The sequence below is a fragment of the Sebastes umbrosus genome, chromosome 14 (genome assembly GCF_015220745.1).
Source record: "Sebastes umbrosus isolate fSebUmb1 chromosome 14, fSebUmb1.pri, whole genome shotgun sequence".
NCBI classification, from domain to species: Eukaryota; Metazoa; Chordata; class Actinopteri; order Perciformes; family Sebastidae; genus Sebastes; species Sebastes umbrosus.
In genome coordinates, this window is record NC_051282.1 from 24,257,570 (window position 1) to 24,281,892 (window position 24,323).

At 46.3% G+C, this 24,323-nt stretch overlaps 2 protein-coding genes across 6 annotated transcripts in view; one reads left to right on the top strand and one right to left on the bottom strand.

Moving 5' to 3' along the window:
* Nucleotides 1-24,323, bottom strand: part of LOC119501663 (adhesion G protein-coupled receptor E2-like) — a 213,824-nt gene that overhangs the window by 166,389 nt on the left and 23,112 nt on the right. The window lies entirely within an intron of this gene.
* Nucleotides 1-24,323, top strand: part of adgrl1a (adhesion G protein-coupled receptor L1a) — a 121,598-nt gene that overhangs the window by 69,111 nt on the left and 28,164 nt on the right. The window contains exons 2-7 of one of the 2 annotated variants that reach the window (XM_037792186.1): nt 1,397-1,610; nt 2,631-2,740; nt 10,993-11,007; nt 19,753-19,960; nt 20,155-20,419; nt 22,407-22,734. In XM_037792186.1, coding sequence (XP_037648114.1) covers nt 1,397-1,610; nt 2,631-2,740; nt 10,993-11,007; nt 19,753-19,960; nt 20,155-20,419; nt 22,407-22,734 — 1,140 coding nt within the window. The remainder of the gene's footprint in view (nt 1-1,396; nt 1,611-2,630; nt 2,741-10,992; nt 11,008-19,752; nt 19,961-20,154; nt 20,420-22,406; nt 22,735-24,323) is intronic. The other variant, XM_037792187.1, reaches the window with a different exon arrangement.

Consider the following 24,323-nt stretch of genomic DNA (forward strand, 5'->3'; position numbering starts at 1 on the left):
AATGGGTGGCATTTAGAAACATGAGCAAGTCCGACGGCAGAGAGTCATGTAGCGCGCCGCTGCAGAGCATGTCGGGGATGACTGACATTGACATTGACCCAGATGGGCACTCCTCCTGAATGGACAGCGGCTGAAACCTAAGCAGTGCTAGCTCAGTGTCAGCTCTGTGGGTTTCAGCACTGACAGAAGTGGGAGAGAGAGGGGCTGACTCAGTGCCCTCTTCTGCTGCTGAGCCCGTCTGGCGAGGGGGAAATGCTGTGCAGAGAGAGTTTAGAAAGATTTTCAAAAATTCCTTCCTACTTAAGTGGCGCAGGAACTGCTCTGTTTAGATTTGACAGAATGGCCACCATCAGCTTAACATGTGTCATGTCCTTCCCGCCGCCGACGGAGAGGAGAGCTCAGTCCTCCTTCAGGACAGCGGACAGCACCTACCAGCCTCTGATGCAGCACTTATTTTCCCCAAGGACCATGGACAGCAGCTCTCACAGTCTCAGCACACAGAACTGGCCGTCCTTCAACACCACAGAAACCTCCACTGCCAGATCACTCACTCTGTCTCTACTCTTATTCTGTGCCCCTGTGCTGTAAAAGAAGCCAGCAGCCATTTTGTTATTTTTTTGTGTGTGTGTGTGCGTGTGAGGAGTTGGATAGGTATGCAGTTATGGAGAGAGCTGGAGAGACAACAAGTGTCTCTCTCAGCGCCTCTTTGCAGCCCTCTTTCATGCCTCTCAGTCTGGCTCGGCGATTAACCCCGAGTACCCCGCCGTCCCCGCTGACCCGTCTCCACGCAGAGCCCCGCTTTTGGCCACAGCGGTGCATTGACATGCCTCTCAGACAGCTGATTAGCAGTGGGTGTGCAAATGGTATACACAGCAAAGGTGAAGGTGTACACGGACGCTAATTCTTTTTCTGTGCTTCTTCTTCCACCACGACTTCCTCTCTTATTCGGAGCGATTCCTAAAGGTGCTGCTCTGACACCTCGTTGAGGTGGAACAGACCAAAAGGACGCTGGGAAAGACACACAGTTTGTATGATACGCTGCTGCCTGGCTGTGTGTGTGTGTGTGTGTGTGTAGGAGTTTGTTAACATTTGAAACTCTCACAGTTTGTTTCACAAGTGGTGCGATGTCTTATTGGAGAAGGCTGCAAATCCATCACGCCAAATATGTGATCTGTGATGTTCCAGGCTGTGCATCAACAGTTACTGCTCAGCGAGTCGATAATAGCTAATTTGTGTTTTACACGAGGACAATAGGAGCCACTTTCATTCCGCCTGCTCTTGTCAAATACTACACATCATATTTACAATGTGGTCGAATAATAAAGTGCCTCCTAAAAGTATTAAGGTTCATTGAATCATCAATAACGTTGCCTCTCTCCCTCTTTTCCCGCTCCAGCTCTGAGCCGGTCAATGATGCCCTTCGGCTTGATGCGTCGGGAGCTGGCGTGCGAGGGCTACCCGATCGAGCTGCGCTGCCCTGGGAGCGACGTCATCATGATTGAGACGGCCAACTACGGCCGCACCGATGACAAGATCTGCGACGCCGACCCCTTCCAGATGGAGAACGTGCAGTGCTACCTGCCCGACGCCTTCAAGATAATGTCACAGAGGTAACTATCGATCTGTTTGGATCTTGTGTTTGTGCTGCCTGTTATTGGACGAGGAAACAAGATACCATTTCACAACATAATTCGTCCAGAATTTCCTGCTTTTCCTCCTGAGGTGTTGAAATACTGAACTCAGCATACTTGTTCTGTGCAGAACACCGCTGCGTCTTGAGACGTGCACGGCAGTTTGTTATGTGTGTGTGCGTGTGTTTTTGGATTGTTGCAAGAGTGTTTGTAGGGCTTCCTACAGCTGCTCTCTGTGTCTGCGCTCAGCATCTGCTTCCTCTGAGCTCAGATCAATGGAAGCCCTCTCTCAGCTATCCATCACGCATGTAATGGAGGCGCAGGGTGCTAGCTTGGGGAGGGAGTAAAGGAGGGAGAGGGGTGGCAATGGGGGGTGGAGGAGAGAATTGAGTAAAGGGGGGTAAAGGAAGGAGAGAGACTGCTAGAAATGATGGGATGATAGAGTGAGTTCAGCAGAGATTTGAGATATGAACGGAGCGAGAGGAGAAATGCTAAAAGCAGGATCGAGACGGATTATGTGATGAGAATGAGTGAGTGCATGTGTCTTTTCTTCCGTGTGTTTATGTGCGTACGTGAGACGGCATGCAGCGATGCGGTTTAGATAGAGGTATTATGTGCATATGAATGTTTTCCCTGTGCGTGTGGCGGCGAGTATTTGCCTTAGCCCCCCTCTCGTCCTTCCCTCTTCTCTCACCTCTAATTGCTCCCACTCACAATCCCCCAGGAGAGGAGCCTCTTACGTCACTCGCCCTCTCACTGCCTCCTCCTTCCTTCCTATCCTTCATCCCACTGCTTTTCCCTCCCTCTCTGTTTCCCACCTCCCCTCGGGTGCAGCTGTCACATGATCTAGTCTAGTGTGAAATTACTCTCTTCCCTACCGTTCTCTCCATCTTTCAGAGCCTCAAGATGTTTTTTTTTTCCTCCTCTTTGTCTTTCTTACAATGGCACTCGTCATTTTTTTGTATCACTTACTTCCTCCCTTCCTGTCTCCTCTCGTAGGTGTAACAACCGCACCCAGTGTGTGGTGGTGGCGGGGTCGGACGTGTTCCCAGACCCCTGCCCGGGGACCTACAAGTACCTGGAGATCCAGTACGAGTGTGTCCCCTACAGTGAGTACTGAGACCCTGTCACCCCCTCCCTTACACCTTACCCTCACCCCATTCACCTCCCTTCCCTTTACCCTCCTACCCCCTTTTCAACCCCCGAAAAACCCTCGACAAATGACTCACACTTACACGTGCACACTTGGCTTTTTTCAGCACAAGCAAAACAAGACAGTCATCCTCACCTGCTTTCTCTCTGTCTCCCTTTTCTTTCTCTCTCACACACTTACAACGTACACACACACACACACTGCACACAGAGCGCTAAACCTTTTTTCCTTCATCGACAGAGCAACGCAACAGTAGCTGAGAGGGATTTTCACATGGGGGAAGCAAACACAGGGTCCGATAAGCACTTCTCCGCGCACGCCCACTGCAACACTGCGGGGTCGGCCCTTATTGGCGATCACAGCGGTGTAACACACACCGCCCCGCACTCACACACTGATTGACCCGGGGGCACGCCACTGCCTTTATCGGGTGCCAAACACCTTTGCTGTCCCTCTGATTTCCAATAAAAATTAAAATTGGGCGCAGTGAGACTGGGAGGCAGGCGGGGGAGGGCGGTGTGTGTGTGTGTTTGTGTGTGTGTTGCACCTCTACAATAGGAACACAAAACAGCAAAAGGGCTTATTTTAGACCACATGACCTGGAGCGCCACACATCTTAATGTCCCCATGGTAACGGCTGACTTCCTCACGGCGCTGCTCAGAGCTCCGTGGCAGGTGTGACATACACACACGTCTGCACACACACAAGTCTACCTCACACTTGCAAAAGGGCGACACACAGTTGCTCTCTTTCTCTCTTCCTCTGAGCATGCACAATAGGGGTGGGGGAAAAAAATCGATTCACTATTTCTTTTAATGATTTTGAAATACATTTTTTAATGCCAGAAATTACATATTTGCTTCATTTGAGTCTAAGCGGAGGTAGAAGGAAGTTACCGCTTTTATTGTTGTAATCAGAATAATGTGACGTCAAATCCATTCCGTGTCCGTCACCAAAACAAAACGCAGTTGGCCGCAGCTAGCCGAAGCGACAAAGCAGAAAACGGCGGAGGGTCGGCACGGATACGACCTGCACTCGTTAACACATGTTAAATCCAACGTGGTAAACGCTACACATACAGTAAAGTATGGAAACACTTTGGGTTTCATACATTGCTAGGAAGAGTTAGACATCATGGCTAAAGCAGCATGCTAACTCTGTCATGGACAGGAAACGTTATCGTATTGCGGTAACGTGCGGTCAAGCCAGCCGTCACTCTCCTCTCCGCGGTCAAATCAGGCAACTGTAAAGCACCCGTATACAGACATTTATGTTAAATACATTCAAACAGCCCCGATGGAGCTGACCATGGATGTATAAAGAGAACGAAGCTGACGGGACTGCTAGTGACGGAAGTTAGCGGAAGTATAAACGTGTGACAACGTCCGGTTTTCAAAATAAGGTGTTAACAAAAGGAACCGTATATACCAAATACATATATGGAAATATGTCCCTTATAAATTAAAAGAAAATACCACTTATTTGTGAGGGAAATGTTTATATTCTTTGATTTTGGGGTTACTGAAAAACAATATAATAAATAATTCCTGACAAGTACTTCAGGACATCTCTGACTACATACGTGCTGAAAATCAAACATTTTTACTGTATTAATTTAAATATTTTAAGTAAAAGTCCCTAGAAGTGTATGATTCAACTTTTTCCCATAGTCTAGTGTTAAAATAGTTAACAAAAATTGCAATAAATCATAATATCAAATCCCAATACTTAAAAATCGCAATACATATTGAATCGGCACCCAAATATCGTGATAGTATCGAACTGGTAGATAGGTGAATTGTCCCAGCCCTAATGCACACACATATAAGAGCACGCAGCCAAAGGAACAGGCACACACAAAGGATTATATATATGGTGTTGTGTTGATCCTCGTTCATGTGAAAATCTCCGCTCAGTCTCCCCTCTCCTCCCTCTCATGTATTATTATTACTCTCAGCATTGATCCCCTCACTGTGCAGGAGCACCTCGCTGGAGGGGAGGGGTGGTGGCGCTCCCCTCCACCGGGGCAGGAAGGGTGTTGGGGTGGCGGGGAACTGGGAGGTCTTCTTGGGGTGTTTCATTGATCGGGGTGGGGATACGGGGTGATTCTCTCTGCTCTTTCCTCAGGCGCAGATGTTGAGGCGAGCCACGGGTCGGAGTCGCTGCCAAGCCGCTAACCCTCCTTTACTCTTCTTCTTCTCATCTCTTCTCTGAGGTCTCTCACTCATACTCCTCTTGCTTATTATCTTTCACAGTCTTTTCATCTCTTTCTGTATTCTGCTTTTCTCTCCGTCACCTCCCATCTCCTTTAATCTTCATCCATCACCCTCTCTCATTCTTCTTCTATTTTTAATCCGTCCATCACTATCTTATCATTCTGTTCAGTCTCTTCCGCTGTCTCTGTCGTTTTTTTTCTTTTACAGGTGCGACAAATATTCAAATGTGCAACCATCCAGCTCTGATGGAGAGGCTCGGGAGAAACTCAGGGACTTCCAAGCACCTCTTTTCAGTCTTTGCCCTTCCTCTGCTCTGTGCTTTTGTGCCCTCGGTTTACCTTCTGAGAGACTCTGTTGAGTCAGTTTGCAGCCACAGTCACAGATAAGGAGAAGTTAGCTGAGTTTCTCTCCATTGGGGATTATTCTCTGGTGCCTTCCAAGTGGCAACAAGTGTTCTTCTCGAGTCTCCTCTGCCCTTTGTTCACCTGTCTTTCAGTCGATGTCAGGCTGACCCTCTCCAGGCGTGTGACTTTGTTTGTTAGTCCTCTGCAAGTCCTGTGCAGTAGCTTGGTGTCCTGTACTGTGCCGTCCACAGAGGGTCAAGGTAGCATTGCTTAGTCGCACCTGCCTTCTTCTCCTCGTGCTTTCTAACCACCACCCCCCCCCCCTGACTACACAAGGGAGATCGCTCTCTCTCCGCGAGGCAATCAAAGGGATGATTAAATAGCCGCTGACTTGCATTTTTCCCCCCCGTGTTTGGAAAAAAAACGTTCATGATTGCGTCTGAAGTATGGCGCGGCTTAGAAAATTGGAAGCTGATCCCTCCATGATGAAATGTCCTGCCCGTCTGAGGTGACAAAGAAGAGCCAATTACCCCTGTCCTCTGCCACTCTCTCACGTATGCACACAACTTATACTGCGGTATGGCCGCTCTACGTGTTTGTTCTCATCTGACAAAGTAAATACGACCTGACACATTCAGACTCGGAGCTGGAGCTGTTCATCCCAAAACCTAGTCACCGTCGCACCACACGCCACTCAACTCGGCCACTTTTAATTACCAGGAGAGGGGGGCGCGTCGCTCTCCTCAGTTCTGCCTCAGCAGAGATTTGTCAAGATTAATTGAATTTGCTGCTGTTAATCGCTCTGGTAATGCCCCATCGTTCACGTCTGGCTGGGAATGCCGGGCGCTCTGGCGTCACCCGAGGCCAACGTGTGTTTTTCATCGGTTGTCTCTGCAAAAAAAAGGTGAACAACAGAAAGATGATGTGTTAAGGTTGTGTGTCATAGCGAACTGAGACAGCCACAGCTGATGTTGGCGTCTGACAGGGTCCTCTATGTGCATGTCACACGGGCGCCATGTTACCAGTCACCTGAAACGGCGAGGTGACAGCCACAGCCGAGCGCACACACACATACCTCTGTCAGCTGAGCTCAAACGAGGGTCCGTGTGTGTTTGGTTGCTGCGCGTGGGATCGCCTTGGCAAAATACGACATCCGCCAACAAGTCAAATCGCATCTCATCGAGCCAAAAAGCCCTGCGAGGCCTCCCCGCCACATACTGTAGCATTGTTTTTGCCAGCCAGAACAGAGCAAGACAAAACGGCTCAACACAACTCTCATTTTGCACTGTCACAGCCGGCTGTGGACTGCTGGATTCCATTAAGACATCACAGATCCATGCACACAGCTGCGGCGCGTATTTACTGCAGTGGAAACCCTACACTGCAGTCTTAGCACAGATGTACACCGAGTCACAGTAAATCTACCCGGCGAGAGAACTCTACCTGTCCCCCCCTTCTTCCTCCTCCTCCTCCAGGACACAGCGCTACATCATTATTGACTCCTAATGCTCTCCATTCTGGGCATCCACGCTAGCCACGCCAGAGCCATTAGACTTAGCGTTGTGCCTCTGCTACTTCATCAGCTGTGATTTATCTTGTTGATATGCACAGTGCAGGTAGCTGAGGAACCGTACAGTAGAGATCCTGCAGAACTAACTCCACTCTTACATCCATATCTTGTGGCTCTGCCACTGTTTCACTTCATAAAATTGATTCTCCCCCCACAAATGTATTCAGCGCTGCCTGCTCATTATGAGACATCGCCTTTGGACACTAAGCCGCTGGAAATGATAGTTGACTTGTTGGGCAGAGTTTGTCAGTGGAAGGAATAATGGCATTGTAATGTGACAAGTTTTCAGGGGAAGAAAAAGGAAACACTTTGATGTAGCTGAAAATGAATTTCTATTAATATGTTTAGGGGCGCCGTTAAACGTGAGGCTCATAAATGTTTGGCGGAGGCGGCTTTGCTCGGGCTGACTCTTTACCGTGAAAATTTAAAGTGAGAGACTGGAGAGGCTATCTCTCAACAGCGTGAAAGAGACGGAGGAGGCGAAGTTGTCCTGCAGTATACAACAATGTGTGTGTGTGTATTTGAGAGTGTGCGTTTTCTAGCTGTACTCATTAGTGTGGGAGTAATTGATATGGTTGTAGAGAGCGCTGAGCAGAGTGATTAAGGGGAGAGAGGGCAGTGCCTTATTTCTCAAAAGGGCCCTGAAAGAGAAATGCTGAATGAATCAGACAAACAACCAAGGTGGCCTTAAACTAACCTCCTGCTCACTGTGAGGACAGTTTGATGAGTTTCTGTCTCTTTTCTCTGTGTGTTTGTGTGTGTGATGATGACAGTGTGTGTGTGTGTGTGTGTGTGTGTGTGTGTGTCTGTGCTTAGTGTCTATTTTTCAGGACGACCAAGAGCAGAAGAGATGACGTCAACAATCTTCCACCGACCCTATTCTTCTTCTTCTTCCTCTCTTCAGCGTCGAAGAAGCTTTCTTTTTTCTATCTCTCTCTCTCTACATGTCACTGCTGTGCATCACACACCTCATTTTTCCTCCTGTACATTTATGACATTTAGAATACCATTTTTGAGGACACACTTGCATGAAGTGGACAAGCTCTGCTGTCAATAGACGCTAGGGGCTGGGATGATACACCAATACACAACCTCCTGATTCGATACTATCACGATTCGATATGTATTGCTACTTTTAAGTATTCATTGTCAGGAATCATTTATTACATTTTTTCCAGCAACCCCAAAATCAAAGAATAAAGACATTTCCTGGTATTTTCTTCTTAATTCATAAGGGAAATATAATATAATCCAATCAATCTTATTTTCATATATGTATGATTAATCTATCTCCTGACTAGATACTATCACGATACGTGGGTGCCGATTCGATATGTATTGCGATTTTTAAGTATTGCGATTCTACAGGTATTGTGATTCAATATTATGATTTATTGCAATTTTTGTTAACTTTTTTAACACTGGACCATGGGGAAAAAGTTGAAAACATACACTTCTAGGAACTTTTACTTTGGAAAATATCTAAATTAATACATTAAAAATGTTGGATTTTCAGAATGTATATAGTCAGAAGATGTCCTGAAGTCAAATACTTATTAATAAAAAATAATAATAACAATTTATTAAATCTTTTCCAGCCAAAAATAAAAAAATAAAGACTTTTCCCTCACAAATTAGTTGCATGATTTATATTTCTTGTGAATATAATCCAATCAATCTTACTTCCATATATGTATTTTGTATATACAGTTCCTTTTGTTAACACCTTATTTGAAAACCGGACGTAGTCACACGTGGATACTTTCGCTAAATTCACCAAGTCCGTCGCTCCATCAGGGTCGTTGAATGCATTTAACATAAATGTCAGTAAATGGGTGCTCTACAGTTGTAGCGTCGGCCGATTTGACCACGGAGATGTGAGTGACAGCTGGCTTGACCGCACGTTACCACAATACGATAACGTTTCCTGTCCATGACAGAGTTGGCATGCAGCTTTAGCTATGATGTCTAGCTCTGCTTTTTCCTGTAATGTGTGAAACCCAAAGTGTTATTCATACTTTACTGTATGTGTAGTGTTTACCACTTTGGATTTAACATGGGAGAGTGCAGGTCGTATCCACTTGGACCCTCCGCTGTTTCCTACTTCGTCGTTTCAGCTCACTCGGCTTTGCTTGGTTTTGAAGGGTATGGAATGGATATGAAGTCACGTTGCTCAAACTACAACAATAAAAGCGGGTAACTTCCTTCTACCTCCGCATAGACTCAAATGAAGAAAATATATCAATTCTGGCATTAAAAAAATCGATTTTAAAATCGTAAAAAAAAAACATGAAACGATTTCTTTCCCATCCCTAGCTGTCAGTAGACACCAATGAAAAAACTCATATGTTGGAGTTCTGCTGAAATCTGGTGTCCCCATGCATCCCCTCTCTGCTGTCGTTCCACTGAGGATGAAAGCTCTGGATGTTCTCTAGTCGCTACCCTAACCTTGGAGCTAATGATTGCACTCGCAGTTGGTGGTCGGGATGTAATGCTTTCTGCCCCCTGCCCCAGCCTTCACAGGACTCGCATTCATGGCTTCGCAGTGTTTACCTCCTCCAGGCTGAAAATGGCTACCATTCCCCCAGGTCTTCATGGGGGTCGTTTGTCCAGTTTGATCTTGGCAGAAGATGATAAATGATCAGTGTTGCTGCTGATACTGATGCTGCCTCTGCTGCATCGCTGGCGAGATGCAAGGCCATCCCCCCACACAGATCAGGCCACTGCTGCTAACGCTCCCTTTTTATTTTGCTCGCTATTTGTCTCTTTACATCTCTCTCACCTTTTTCCTGGTCTCTAACGGGCAACCCTGCAAAGGTGTCGTGACAATTTCAACAGGGCTCCCTCGGGGACATCAGACTTCCCTCGACACATTGCATGACAATCACGCCCGCAGCGGGGATCCGCCAGCAGTGTTCCTTTTGACGCATCTTCCCGAGAGACGTGGCGATCCGCTCGCACACCACAAAAACACAGACTTAATGTGCGTGCGTGCCAGGCGCTGTGATGCGAAAGGCAGAGCTGAGATCCTCACTAGCATCTCTCGGACCTCCCCAGACGAGGCGACACAAGCAGGCGTCACGGATGCGGAGGGAGCCGCAGCCTCACCTGCTAAAGCCAGCTGAGGCCTTGGTGTGACTCAACACGCCAGCCTATTGATTTGTGTGTGATGAGCCGCTGTAGACATTCCTCTCATCTCTCTTTTGTCTCTATTTTTTCCTCCCTTCCCCCTCCGACCGTGTCTCTTGGTTCCTCTCTGTGTTTCTGAGACGTTCCACTCTGTCAAGCCTCCCTTTCCCCTGTTGTTTGTTCTCCTCTTCTTTGATGAGCCAGCACCGCCAGGCCAAGCCGGCAGCTCCCCATTGATTGGACGGTCGATGGGTTGAGTGTTTTCGCAGGCTTCTATAGCGAGCATCCTAACTCTGTAAATTGAGCAAAGCCAAAAGCACCGCTTTCTTAGATCAAGGAGGCTGCTCCAATTCAAACACACAGTACATTTCAGAGGGGAGGAGGATTCAACGATCCCCTCCGAAGAGATAGAGACATCCCCATCGCCACCTTTACATCCATCTCTTTCTCCACCTCTCCCATTCTTTGTTTACTTCCACAGCTGAAGAGGACCTCGGTTTCTCTCTCCAACAGGTTCCCGGAGCTGCACTTCGGGGGTGTAAGGGGAAGCGGGAGGGATGGTGGCAATAAGAGGGATGGAGGGTGGGGTCGGAGTGTGTGGTTGGGGGAGGATTGTGTTTGTTGGTGGGGATTATTGATATAAGCGGAAATGAAATGGAAATGGATTTAAACCCAGGTCAGGCCATTTTCCCCTCCTCATTTTCCATTTGAGCCATCCTTTCTCTGAGTAGCCAACCATAACACAGACAGATAACTTGCTTTAAAAAAAAAAGAAAGAGAGAGAGAGAGAAAGGACAGCGTTTTATTTAATCTCAATTTTCTCTTTTTTCCTGCACCTGTTTTTCCTTTCGTTCTCTCACTTTTCCTCTCTCTCTCTCTCTCTTCCTTACTGTCTTTCTCTTTTATCTTTCTATCTCCTTCTTTCTCCTTTTTCCGATGCTTGAATAGAAGTGGATCAAAAAGGTAAAGACCACAATGAACATAACAACCACAGCTCGCCCCTTCCTCCCCTTCTCCTCCTCCTCCCTTGTCTCCCTTCCTCCCCCCCATGTCCCCTCCTAACCCAGCACCTTGTGTAGTGGTCATGTTTGATGTTGATATCCCTCCCTTTACTTTCTCGATCTCTAATCGCCTCCTCTGCCCCCCCTTTCTTTCTATCTCTCTTTGAACTATAACCAAAAACTCTAAAATCCTTCTAGATTTCCTCCTGATGACACCAGCCTGACCTGCACGCACGCACACACACTCGCACAGACACACAGAAAGGCATCATGGGAGGTCAGTCCGTATCTATGAGAGATAAACGAGAGAGTTAACTCATTCCTTTCCTGTACTCAGCCTACTTACAGACGACATACGTTCATATCATCTCATGGATGGCAAATCTCTCTCTCCTTTTCCATCCCACTATCTCACACTGTTGCCCTCACACACACCTGATAATTCACATTTCTCATTACATTATCTTTCAGCTCATTTGCGATTTATTTGTCCTCCAGATCTAAGAAATAAAACCTCTCTCTTTACATTACTCAGCTGCTCCTTTTCTCATATCTCTTCCCCTCCTTTTTTTTTGTTTTTGGGTTTCTCAGGACCGATTCAAAGTTTGTTGTTGCTGTAATCTCAAAAACATGGTGTTAAGATAACACAGTAACTGCCAAAAGTTGCTCTAGGTATCATTTTTACAGAATCCCATTTCCAGGTGCTTCAGTGTCCTCCTCTCATTCTGTCTCTCTCTCTCTTCCTTTTTCACTTAATCACACTTCCATTTAACTCTCTCGCTGTCTCCTTACTTCTTATTTTTCTCTGTTGTGTTTTCTCATCCTCCCTTTCTCTTCTTCTCTCTCGCCTTCCTCTGATTGGTTTATCTCTCAGATCACATCTGGCCATCACAAGCAGCTGCAAGCTCTTTTGAGCATCTCTTACACTCCTCCTCCTCCTCCTCCTACTACTCCTCTCTTTCTACAGTTTGTCACTGCCACGTCTCTGCTCTCTTTACTGCACATGCACTGTGAACTTGTGCCCCCACCCTATACCCATCCACATCAATCCCTCCTGGTTCCTTATGTGTTCAATGAGGCTCTGGAGGGGAGGAGAGGGGAGGGGATTGGGGGAGGGAGGTATATCCCCTGTTGGGAGTGCTCCGGCTTCTTGTAATGGCCTCTCTGATACAGCAGGGCCTCGCCAGGAGCCTTCCTAAAAGAGCCCCAATCAGCATGGCCAGGCACCTCAATCACAAGCCTCTTAAAGAGGAGAGATAGAGCTGACCCATACCCAAGGTCACGGTGAGAGTAGTGGCCATCAGAGTCCCAATGAGCCTTAACTCCCTCTCTCGGGTCCTCACCCTCCTCAAACTCTCTCTGAATCCCCACCCCCCCTACTCACATCTGTCTCGGCCTCAGCCATTTCCCTGTCTGGCCCCATGGCTGGATCCATATGTCGGAGGAATTAACTCTTATAGAGGTTGCCATTAACTGGTTTATGGACCCCTTTGTCTGTTGTCGTGTCCATGGCTTTTCATTAACATGGATCATTGTCTCACATTTTTCTCCCACCGCAAGCAGCCATTTTAGCGTGCTTGCGGTGGAATAACAAGCTACGAAACCATTCCTCCTCCTCCTCCTCTTCCTGCTTCACCCAACTGGTTATTATTATTTACTACTCTTCCTCCCACTAACACCAAGATGAATACCCCTTTCCTCTGTCTGCACTCCTGCCCTTTACCCACCTTAATCCATCCCTCCACTGCTGGGACTTCCTTTCTCTGTTTATGGCTGAATTAACATTCCAGACTTGTGTCTTGTCCGTGTCTGTCCAATTAATCCTCACTGATTGATCAGCTGATTGCAGATTTGGATTGGGGATGACGTGCACCGCGCGGTGATGATGTCACACACAGGGGATCCTGTTCAATGAATGTCCAACACTCTTGTCAACCTACCTACTGTCAGGCTATTTTTAAGACCATGTCGGCGTCAGCCGCCTCCCCTTCTTCCATCACTCCCTCTGTCCCTTTTCTCACCCTTTTCGCTGACAGTCTAGCAGAGTGCACTATCCACATCATTACAGTATTTCCTTTATCACTGCTGGACAGGACCAAACTAGTGTCCGTTATATGTTTTCTCACCTCCAGTCTGTTTGCTTCTAAAGGAAAAGAGGCAAGAGAAGGAAGCGGTGTAAAACCAGGAGGGGGGGTAGGAGGGACACAGAGCCATCGCTCACACAAACAGCTCTCCACCTGTGATTTGGGAAAAGTGAGAGGGAATGAGTGAGAAACCACTGCATCGTGCGACAGGGAAACACAAAGAATCGCTGCTGCGAATGGAGAAAGAGGAGGGAGAGAGCGGTCGCTATAGAGACGATGAGTCAGGCAGGCATCGCCTCATTAGGAATGACCCACCACACACACAAGCACGGTCATGTGACCGAGGCAGTGCAGACACCCTATTCAGTAGTAGCACGGGGAGATAGGGAGCAGTGTGGGGATTGACTGTACATGCAGGAGTCATTGCATTTTGAGAGCCAAAGAACAGAGAGGTGAGCGAGTGAGGCAGCTGGTCATGAATATAAATCACAGGACCTTTATGGAGATACGACACCTCTTGGGATTCAGATTAGGAACATGCAGGGCGGCAGCAGGCTAGGCTAGGCTAACGTTACAGCCATGCAGCAGGCTTAAGCTGGCATACACGGTATCATTTTAACATGTTTCTGGCCCGAATTTTGTGCCGCACGACTCATTTTAGAGTCGGACCGAATTCCAACTTCGTCGGCGTTGTTTGCCGTGCAGTGTACAAGGGGGACCGAGGACCGATTAACTCCTCCCGACCCAGCCGTCGGACAGTCGGATGAATTTCTGACAGGTCAGAAATTTGGTGGGTTGTTGAAGTTGAGGCAGAGCCACGAGCGGATTCCCCAACATCAGTGCCTTTTTTTGTACAATAGATATAGTAAAACGTAGCTAGCTTACCTCCAATTCTTTCTGCGAAATGGACAAGCCATACTGTCAACATCTTCTTAGCCGCCTGTGAGTCCATCTCTTTCAGCGGACAGGATGGTACAGATGATGAAGCAGCACGTTTCTGCCTTGTTTACCATTGTGACCCGTACAGACCTCTGCTAGCAAACTAACTTTACCTGCCTCGGAGCTTTCAAGCAAATCTTTATTGTCAACTGTCAACAGCCGAACGGTCTGCACAGGCCGACCGGACGTTTTTTTTTTTTTTTTCCATTTTACCCGTACAGTGTGAGCACATAAATCAGGAGCTCTGCTTTACATCGCAAAACCATCTACCCGTACAGTAGGAGTAGGAGTTACACATTTCTAAAATCGTACAGTGAATGCCCAGCTATACTGTTACCCCACAGCTCCAGCCTCAGTCAGTATATTGTCGTCTACTGTATCTGCCGCCATGTCCCGACCAACTTTCCTGTCACTCAGTGTCAGCTTCACTCCGAGGCAGATAAGACTTTGCTTTCAATGGACGCTATCTCTAGCTGTTGCCAGCTTTTTGGTCTCAGTGAAGGGTATTCTCTGGGGTGAATGTTTGGGTTGATAAAGGTGCCAGTTTGACACCTGCCTCTTCCACTGACTGGGACAGTGTGTGCATTGTCTGAGAGCTTGTGTGTATGTGTATATGTCTGTGCACGGCTGTTTGTACTGTATTGGTTTTTTACTCCCATGACTTGACCCCCCGTGTAGTCTAAAAGGAAGCGGAAACACAATGGAAGCCCCTCCGTCTACCTTTCCCTATTTTTCTCTTCTCTCTGTCACTATAATATGTCACTCCTCAGCAGATTAACTCACTCCTAATTATCATTTCACAGGAAATAACCTATTTACTCCTCTCTTACTCCGCTCTTCTCTCTCTCTCTCTCTTCTTGTTTGCACACATCCTTCTTCACGCTCTCTCTCCGCCTCTCTGAGCTGCACACTGCATTGCCTACACACAAATACACAGTTACACACACTAATGGGCTGATGAATGCACATCAACATACCATCAGGAGACCCACCGCACACTCATGCACACACACTAACCCCTTAAAGCCCATTAACTTGTCCAGCATGGACGCGGGGGTAGCGTGCCATGCTCCATTCTGCCCCATGCTGCCGGCGCGCTGCACCTGCCAGTAAACAGGTGTGGGATTCAATTAGAGCAGCATGTTCTCAGCAGTCAGTCCTGTGAGGCAGGGCCATGACTGTGGCACTGGGGCAAAAGGCTCGGGCCAGCAGAGCCCCTCAGACCCCGTAGCAAATCTAAAACAACAACCGAGAGGACGCCACTTTAGGAGCAGCTGCCAACCACGTTGGCAGGGGGTGTTGAGATCATCAAAAGTCGTACACCTAACATCAACATGACGCTGTCACATCACGCATTAAAAAACACCATGGACTGCAGAAGAACAACCAAATGAAAAGTCTAAATTTAGCCTAAAGCTGCCCCCCCCCCCCCCCCCAGCGCTCACTTTTTAAGTGCGTTACAGTCGATCACAAATTGCTGCGAGACACAGAATGGGAGGATAGTTACTGTTCATTTTCAGGAAATTACTGGCGCTTTAATCATTTTATACTGCAGCTCGTATGGACAAGTAACAAGCTGACTGTGCCGGGGAAAGGGATTATGGAGATAAATAGTCAATTATTACAGCAGTATTTCCCTGTATGTGTGGCAGTAATGGCATGCTCGAGTATGATAGCTACAGCCTGGGTTTTAATCCTGATAGGTAGTTTCATTAGCCTCTGGCTAGTTTGTAGGGTAAAGAAGTGTTGTGTCTGAGCTGCCTGGTGACTTCACTGACTGCATTGATTTCCATCCGCACACCAAACAGGAATTAATCTATTATCTAACGATCTTGCATAATCCCAGAGATGGCTCTTACTCCAGCTAACCTGCTCTAGCCAGACTAGGATAATGCCTAATCTGAAGATTTATGCCTAATGCTTAATGCCTACTGCCTAATACCATCATTCATACTGTGGTCATAATAGCCTTTTGTACTGTAGACGCTACTGTCTACCGTTAGGGTTTGGCTGCTCCGGCTTCCCACTGCTACAAGTCACCCTTCACAGTTAGCAGTGAGAGAGAGAGGAGGGCTGGTAAACAGAAAGCAGCCGGGGAGCGCAGGTCAGAGTTAATGAAGCCCCTAGGCAGGGTTTGTAGGGTGTGAAGCGTGGCCACTGTTTCTGTTTGGCCTGTGAGTGTGTGAATGTGTGTGGTCTGTGTCCTCGTGGCCTGTGTGTACAGAACAGCCTGGAGCCGCTGATGAGCCCCTTTGACACCGGGCCCACCAACGGCCGGTTCATTAGAATAAACCGAGGCTCGCTGATCGGCAGCCGGCAGGGTTCGTATACGGGAGGAGGAGGAGGGAGGAGGAGGAGGGTAGAGAGAGGAACATGGAGGAGGAAGGCAGAGGCCTGACAGACTGTTAGTCGACGCCGCGCCGCTGTGTTATTGTGATGATGAGCCCAATAGAGTACGGACTGCTACCAATTTAGGACAGGACTGGAAGGTTAGGTGCAATAATGAACAGAATCATGTAGTTATTTTTTGGCGACACTGTGGCGGCCACACGTGTAGTGACAGTAATTATATTGCAGACAACAACAACTATTTTGGTGCTCGGTGATAGATTTTAGTGCATTCTTGTCTCTTCCATACAATTATAGCTAGTCATGATAGGGCTGCTTGTTTTATGGCAAAAATCATAATCAGTATTGAGATCACGATATATAAACATGATACTCATAGACTGTGGAACAATCAGCATTTAGAAAGAACATTTTGTATATCTTAATGTTAAGTGCATCAATCTGCTGCACTTTGAGAACTAAATTTAGTGGCTAGATCTATGAAGGACTTTGTGCGCTAGTAAGCAATTTAATCATAATCACATTGGTTGTGTAGATATAAATGGTGATGACGTGGCAAAAAAGTCACACTCACAAAACATGGTAAACAAGACACTGAGGACAGTCCACCCCGGTTGTCAGTCGCATGGAAAGAGGGCACAGCGAGCACTAAGCAGTGATGTGCTGCGAGAGGAGCTTCACCCTAGGCGTTTCCAAACAGACCTGGAGCCGGTCGCGGTGCACCAACTAGGAGGAAATATGCTCGGCGAGGGCGAGCCAGCACCGGGGAGAGTTCCCACAAGGGGATCCTCCCGCACCGAGCGGCCGTCATTGACCTGTAGAGCGGGGCGAAAGCGCAACACTGTAACAAAGGGGAGCGATCGATTTATAACACAAGACAAAACGAGACTGTTATTGTGAAACAGAACGCAGCACAATAATCATTTCATGTCGATTATCTTTTATTCATAATCGCTGGAAACCAAAATCATAATTGACATTAAAACTTGATTAAATGCACAGCCCTAAGGCATGACTCAGTATATTACCCCTCTTCCTCCAAAGCTCCAGATCAATCCTAAACTTTTATTATTGTGTATATCTTCACACACTGAATCAACCACATAAATCTAGTAATATCACACCTTGGAGACATGGCTTTTAGGTTTTCCTTCTTTCTGTGACCCGCTTTATGATACATTTTAGCCATTACTCGTCAGCCCTCAGTCCAGCTTTTCTGCCCTTCACTGTTCTGTAATACATATCAGTTTCACTGTATCGTGGCAGCAGATAAGTTGGATGCTGGCGTTCATATTAATACTTCTCTTTGCTTGGGTCGGACTGTAGAGAACAGGCTTGCATGTTTGTGTTTCTTTGTCCTTTATTCTACCTTGAGGCAGAGTGTTCCTGGCTTTGTTTATGGGTCACCTACATGCAGAGCGGCTGCATTGCTTTCTGCATGCTGTTTATTTCTCTATTTAGCAGTAGCATTGTACTTTGAGGCAGTGTCCTACTTTTAGTGGTTGTTTTTTTTCCCCCCCGCTCTATAGCTTTTTGCTCCGATAATACCTCGCCCTTTTAGGCCTTTATTTGAAATGCTTTGGAGCACAACTTCCGTTTATTTGCAGTGAACTCATGCTGCGTCTGGATTGGATAAAAATGTCATTTTATTTTGGTTGAGAGGGAGAGTTGGCATAGATGTTAGTCGAGGAAATTCATTGTTCAGCTGTCTGAAAGTGCCAGATTTAACCATTGCTCTGAACATTATTTTTGCATATTTCAGTCACCCACGTTCAAACACCTCAGGCGTCCCTGCTTTCGAGGGAGCATTTTGGTTCGACAATGGAGCGTGACAAGCCTCCTCCCTGTGAAGAGTTTGTATTCAGAGTGTTTGTTTATGCCCGAGCTTGATTAGATTCCTGTTTGGCTGCCGGTCTCAATCCCTGTTGGACCCCCTCAGACAGAACAGGCTAATTCCTGAGTGGCCCGGCACCACAGATCACCAGCCACTAACAACAACAGCAGCGCGACAGGCAAGCGGAAAGAGAACGCTGGATTTCCAAAAAGCCTGGAGCTCCTCCATCTCTCCATTATGATTCTCCTCCTGCACCAGACTCCATGCAATATTCAAGACAGTTTGAGCCCACACTGATCCATCACTCTAACCGTCACTGTGTGACAGCGTATGTGTTGGCGTGTGCATGCATGTCGCGTGCTATCCTCATGTGTGTTGGTGTGTGTGTCATCTGTGTCCAAGTGCCCCTGCAGTGTCCAATTAGTTCAGAGATGCGTTCAATCATGAGGTGACCAGCAGGTGTCTGGTTCCTGTCGCAACCCTAAGCCAGAAAGCCACATAAATAAGTTGGCAGAGGAGACGTGGGGACTCCTCAGCTGTTTTATTCTGTAGTTCCTCCAACTCTCTCTCTCTCTCTCTCTCTCTCTCTCTGTCGCCGGTACCCCTGTGATGTCAGAGTGGCGAGGATGCCAGCAGCTTTCCTCATATATCACCTGACATGCCCAGTGGTCCCAGGGCACTCTCTCCGTCAGGCAGGGACACACTGCGTCAGCCAGCCAATTTACACCGGTCCCCAGTGGATGACCTCCACCTGCCGAAAGTAGACATCCTCTGTGTGTGTGTGTGTGCTTGTTTGTTATATGGATTGTGTGTTAGGGTTCCCATGTTTTTTTGTCTGTTTGGAATAGGGACCGTTTGTGTCTGTATTCGTGCGTGTGGATGTGTGAAGCTGCAGAAGGAGGAAAGGGAGGCCCGGCCAACCTCGCCATCTTTTACCCCAGGTTTTTCTTTGAGGCATTACTCTTGACTGAGAGCCAAATTTGAGTCCTAATAAAACAAGCTGCACAATTACTGTTGTACCACCCAGCAGCAGAGCAGAGAAGCAGGGGCCTTTGAAATAGAAAATGCACAATCAAATAAAAAGTAGGCCAAGATAAATTAGATTAGAGACTACATCCAAGCCGCGGCGGCAGCCAGAAATCTCCCATTTATCATATCCAGACGCTTTCCGACCACAATGCTGATGTTCTACAAATGAGCTTTTATATGTTCCTTCATTTTAAATCTGATATTGTACCTCACCTCACTCCCCACTCTCCGCCATTCTCCTCCTACTCTTTGTCTCCTTTTCAACTTACTTTTATCTGCTCGCATCTTTCTTCCGTCCCCCTCCATGACTCTCTCCTGTTCTATATTTCATGGTCTTTGGCCTTTTCCCATTTCCTCTCTCCCTCCCCTGCCATCGCCATGATATCTTTCATTTTTACAATGCTTTGTTTTCATTTTCTATCTCTTCCCTTTTTTCCCCTTCTCCCGCTCCAACACACTTCCTCTGCTCCAGTCTTTGTGTGTCCGGGGACACTGCTGCGGGTTCAGGCGGCCAGCTCTCTGCAGGAGGCGGAGCACCAGGCAGGGGCGTGGTGTAAGGACCCGCTGCAGTCTGGGGACCGGCTGTACGTCATGCCCTGGACCCCCTATCGCACCGACATGCTGTACGAGTATGCCTCCTGGGAAGACTTCAAACAGAACCGAGCCACCACCACCTACAAGTGAGGGCGCCTCCCACTGTCCCGGATGATCAAATAGCATCTGCTGCTGTATTGATTTATTGGCTTGTGATGTGGATATGGATGGTGATAGCAGAATGGTCCCACTGAGGTGTCAGCTTGCTCACAGTGAGGCCATCTTGTAGGAGTGTGTCACGCAGAGTAGACGAATTGACTCCTGAATTCTCTCCCAACAGGTTGCCCAACAGAGTTGACGGCACGGGGTTCGTAGTGTATGACGGCGCGGTGTTTTACAACAAAGAGCGCACGCGAAACATCGTCAAGTACGACCTGCGGACGCGCATCAAGAGCGGCGAGGCCATCATCACAAACGCCAACTACCACGACACCTCCCCCTACCGCTGGGGAGGGAAGTCGGACATTGACCTGGCTGTGGACGAGAACGGCCTCTGGGTGATCTACGCCACCGAGTCCAACAACGGACGACTGGTAGTGAGCCAGGTGGGAGAGCAGCGCTGCACAGACGGGGATGAGATGTGGATTATAAATGCAGGAGTGGATTATATCAAAAATCTCATTTGACTAGTCAGGCGAGAGGTCATATGTCACACATGAATGACTTACTATTGAGATTACACAGGTGCACTGACAAATGAGATGTTGTTGTGGTCACATAAGAAAGATCTGCAAAAGGTTGGGCTTAAATTCAAATCTCATCATATCTAAAATCTAATCTCCACTAGGGGGGTAAATATTTGATTTGTTTTGTAGGTCCACAGCCAGTTTCTTTTTGGCTTCAAACATTTTATGATTTATCCCTAAGAAATCCACAGAGACCCCTTTTTATCTTTTTTTAGCCACTGCAGGGGAACTTTAGGGCGAGATTGCAGGTTTTGAAAAAATGCTCTCACTATTTGAAATGGCTACTATGGGGATTAACGTCATCACAAATAAATACAGTTGAGCTCATTGAATCCACAAGAGTCTCAGCTTTCCTGTCATACCCAATTTATGTAATTCCAAGACTGTTTAGGGACCCCAATATGCAGAAATATTCAAACACACCATTTTTCAAATAGGTGAAAAAAACACAAAGTATACTACATGCAAAAAACGTTATGGTATTTGCCATGGCTGTCAAAGTTAACGTGATAGCGCATCAACGCAAATTTGTTTTAACGCCACTAATTTCTTTAACTCAACTTGCGATTTTTAGGTTGTAGCTCAATTTTAAAGCTAGAGTGAAGATACTGGTATCATATAAAACTAGAAAACCAAAGGAATCAATTTGTATAATACAATCATGTCATACTAGCTTGTCGAGAAGGAGGTTAAATAACACTCTAGACATGTATACTACATGTCTAGAGTGTAAAGGGGAGACTCGTGGTTACCAAGAGAACCCATTTTCATCCAGATATCTTGCCAAAGGTCAAGGGACACCTTTAAAAATCGCCAGGCAAATTTTCATATGTTTTATATGATGCCAGTATCTTCACTCTAGCTTAGCTTGAGCCCACTACATCTTCTTTAAGACCGCAATGTCGGCTGGAATTGCCGGCGATCCCGCGGGTCTCTCTTAATCAATCATAAAAATGTGGTATTGTTCGGTTGTCTACTCATTTGTATTTCAATAGAATCATATACTGTGCATACTGCTTTAAACATATTACATTACTTTGCCCGGCTTATTTGACAAAATCAAAACACGATCCATCACTGTGAACTTTAGAACATTCATAATTTAATACCCGTTGGTTCTTTGTTTCTTAACAAACAAAACTGCAATCAGCCAGCAAGTTTCCACACAAACAGAGTTTGAATTAATGTGTTACTCGGATAGACAGGTCCCATTTATTATCACTATCTTTGACCTAACCAGGAAATTGTTTTTCTAACTGTATAAGTTAAACTATTCATCTAAAATATCAAACCCCGCATGAGCTATGAGAGTGTAGAATAATGGAGCAACAAAGTAATAAATAAGGAAGTGATCACTTTCATCATCAAGGAATTGTTTGGGTTCGGGGGAGTTTCATTATTTTTCCTACTCACTCAGAGAGAAACATGGAGGTCTCTATTATGCCTCAGCAGAAAGTCTGTAGCTTTGCATAAAAGCAAAGAAATATCGCCTCTCCTAAGCTAAATCTGAGGGTTTAATTACTTTTTAATTTTCTTATAAGTGCTTATAAATCTATACATTATTGTACAGAAGTACCATTTGTGCCGCTGTGGGCTCATGAGTAACATGGGAAATGTTACATCAAATCATTTTCAAAGTTCAATGATACATAAAACTGCACACATAGAAATAAAAAAGGATATCAAGAAATCAAATGCAAGTAGACTCGCTCTGTTAGTCATGAAGACATTTGACTTTATAACCTCTATAGCAGAGAGTCTGAAGACAAAAGTAAAATCCCCCAAAACCAAACTGTCTCTTCAAGCTTCCCAGTATGATTGTTCAACATTTCCTTTATGCCCACAGGTGAATCCTTACACCCTGCGCTTTGAAGGTACCTGGGAGACCAGCTTTGACAAGAGGATGGCATCCAACGCCTTTATGGCGTGCGGTGTGCTCTACGCGGTGCGGTCTGTCTACCAGGACGATGACAGCGAAGCAGGCGGCGACCTGGTGATGTACGCCTACAATACGAACCGAGCCCGCGAGGAGCCTGTCAACATCGCTTTCCCCAACCCCTACCAGTATATTTCCTCTGTGGACTACAACCCTCGAGACAACCAGCTTTATGTCTGGAACAACTACAATGTGCTGCGCTACCCGCTGGAGTTTGGACCACCAGACCCCACCACGGGTAAGGAGCGATCCCACTGAACGCACACTGAAACACTTCTTAAGCTCGTTACGATGTCTTATTTACTTGCAAAATTATGACTTTGATACGATACCTTGCTTAAGTATCTCAATACCAATACTGAAACTATACCACAGCAAAAACCTAAAGCATCAAAAGTAATGGAATAATAGACTTTTTTATTAATTAAAAATGTATTGATTAAAAAATTTACATGGTATGCAGTAATCTGATCTCCCCTTTACTATCTTTCTTTGATAGATAACTTTATATTTGCAACCAGGTATCACTTATTTAACAATGTTAAATACGTTTTTTTTGTAAACTGCGCCCCTGCTGGCGCATCAGTAACAGTTCAGGCGGAGAGTGGTACTGCAGCACGGCAGACGGCAAGAGGCTTCCAAAACAAAACCCACAAAATGATAATAAATTCAGATGAAGTTCTGTGAGAAGTTGATGAGAGAAAAGCTGCTAAAATATGGACAGTAACTGTAGAAAGGACTGTGTTGTGTCGAAGTGGTGTTTGTGAAGAGAATGTCTCTGTCACCACCGGTCTGCTTTCCTTTCCGTCCATTTCATGTTACAGAGAAACACAGCAAAACAATATTTACATATGCTCTTTGGTGGATTATGTGTTTGCCGAATTACAGGAGATGCTTGAATAGATTCAGAAAAGATGGTGAATCTAATTTAATTGGTACATTTTGTCGGTAATTAGAGCTGCGCTGTTAATATCCTTGTTTTTTTAATGGAGTTCTGCTGATACAGACACCAGCTCAGAGCTGGATTGTGGTTCATCACCTGCTTTAATCTTCCTTTCAACTTCATTTGTTGAATCCATCTTTCTGGTACTGTTTTTAACGGCTTCTAGTATTGTACACCGTGCAACACTACTTGCAATGACTGCATTTCTCTTATTTCATATTCATAGAACATGAAATAATGAAGAGCCTTTTACAGTGTTTGGTGTTGATCAGGTCACACTTCAAACAGCACATGCAGACTGTGTTTGTGCCTGTTTCTTATCTGACATTTGGCTGCCTCAGATATCAAATCATTGTATTTCCATCCGCAGCCATAGTTACAGTAAAGAGCAGCCTCTCAGGTATGAATGCTATAGCACTTCATATCAACGTCTCTGTGTCATGGATAATGAAAAAGTCATTCTGAAATGATAAGGGGGAGGATGAAATGAGAACACCACGCTGCATTTTTGGCAGTCCATCAATATGAGAGGGAGGTTTGGATGTATTGTAGGCCTATATCTGAGGCCTGTATGAAGCTCGAATTAGGCCCAGAGAGAGTGGAGGCAGAGACACACGGGCGGCGGCTCACAGTGTGTGCGCTGCCTCAGCGTTTGATCAGCTAGGATTTTGTAGTTGTGATGTGCTGCTTTTATCTTCGCATTAGGTTTGGTTGTTAGCGATGGTGACTTCTCTGATACATTTGATCAATTATTTACCTCTCCCTGACTTGTGATGATGCCTTCTTTCCATCTCCTCCCCTGCATCTCTCATTTCTCTGGAGAGCCTACTCAAAAAAGTATTTGTCACCCCAATTATTGTCAGGCTAACTTTTGAACTCAACTT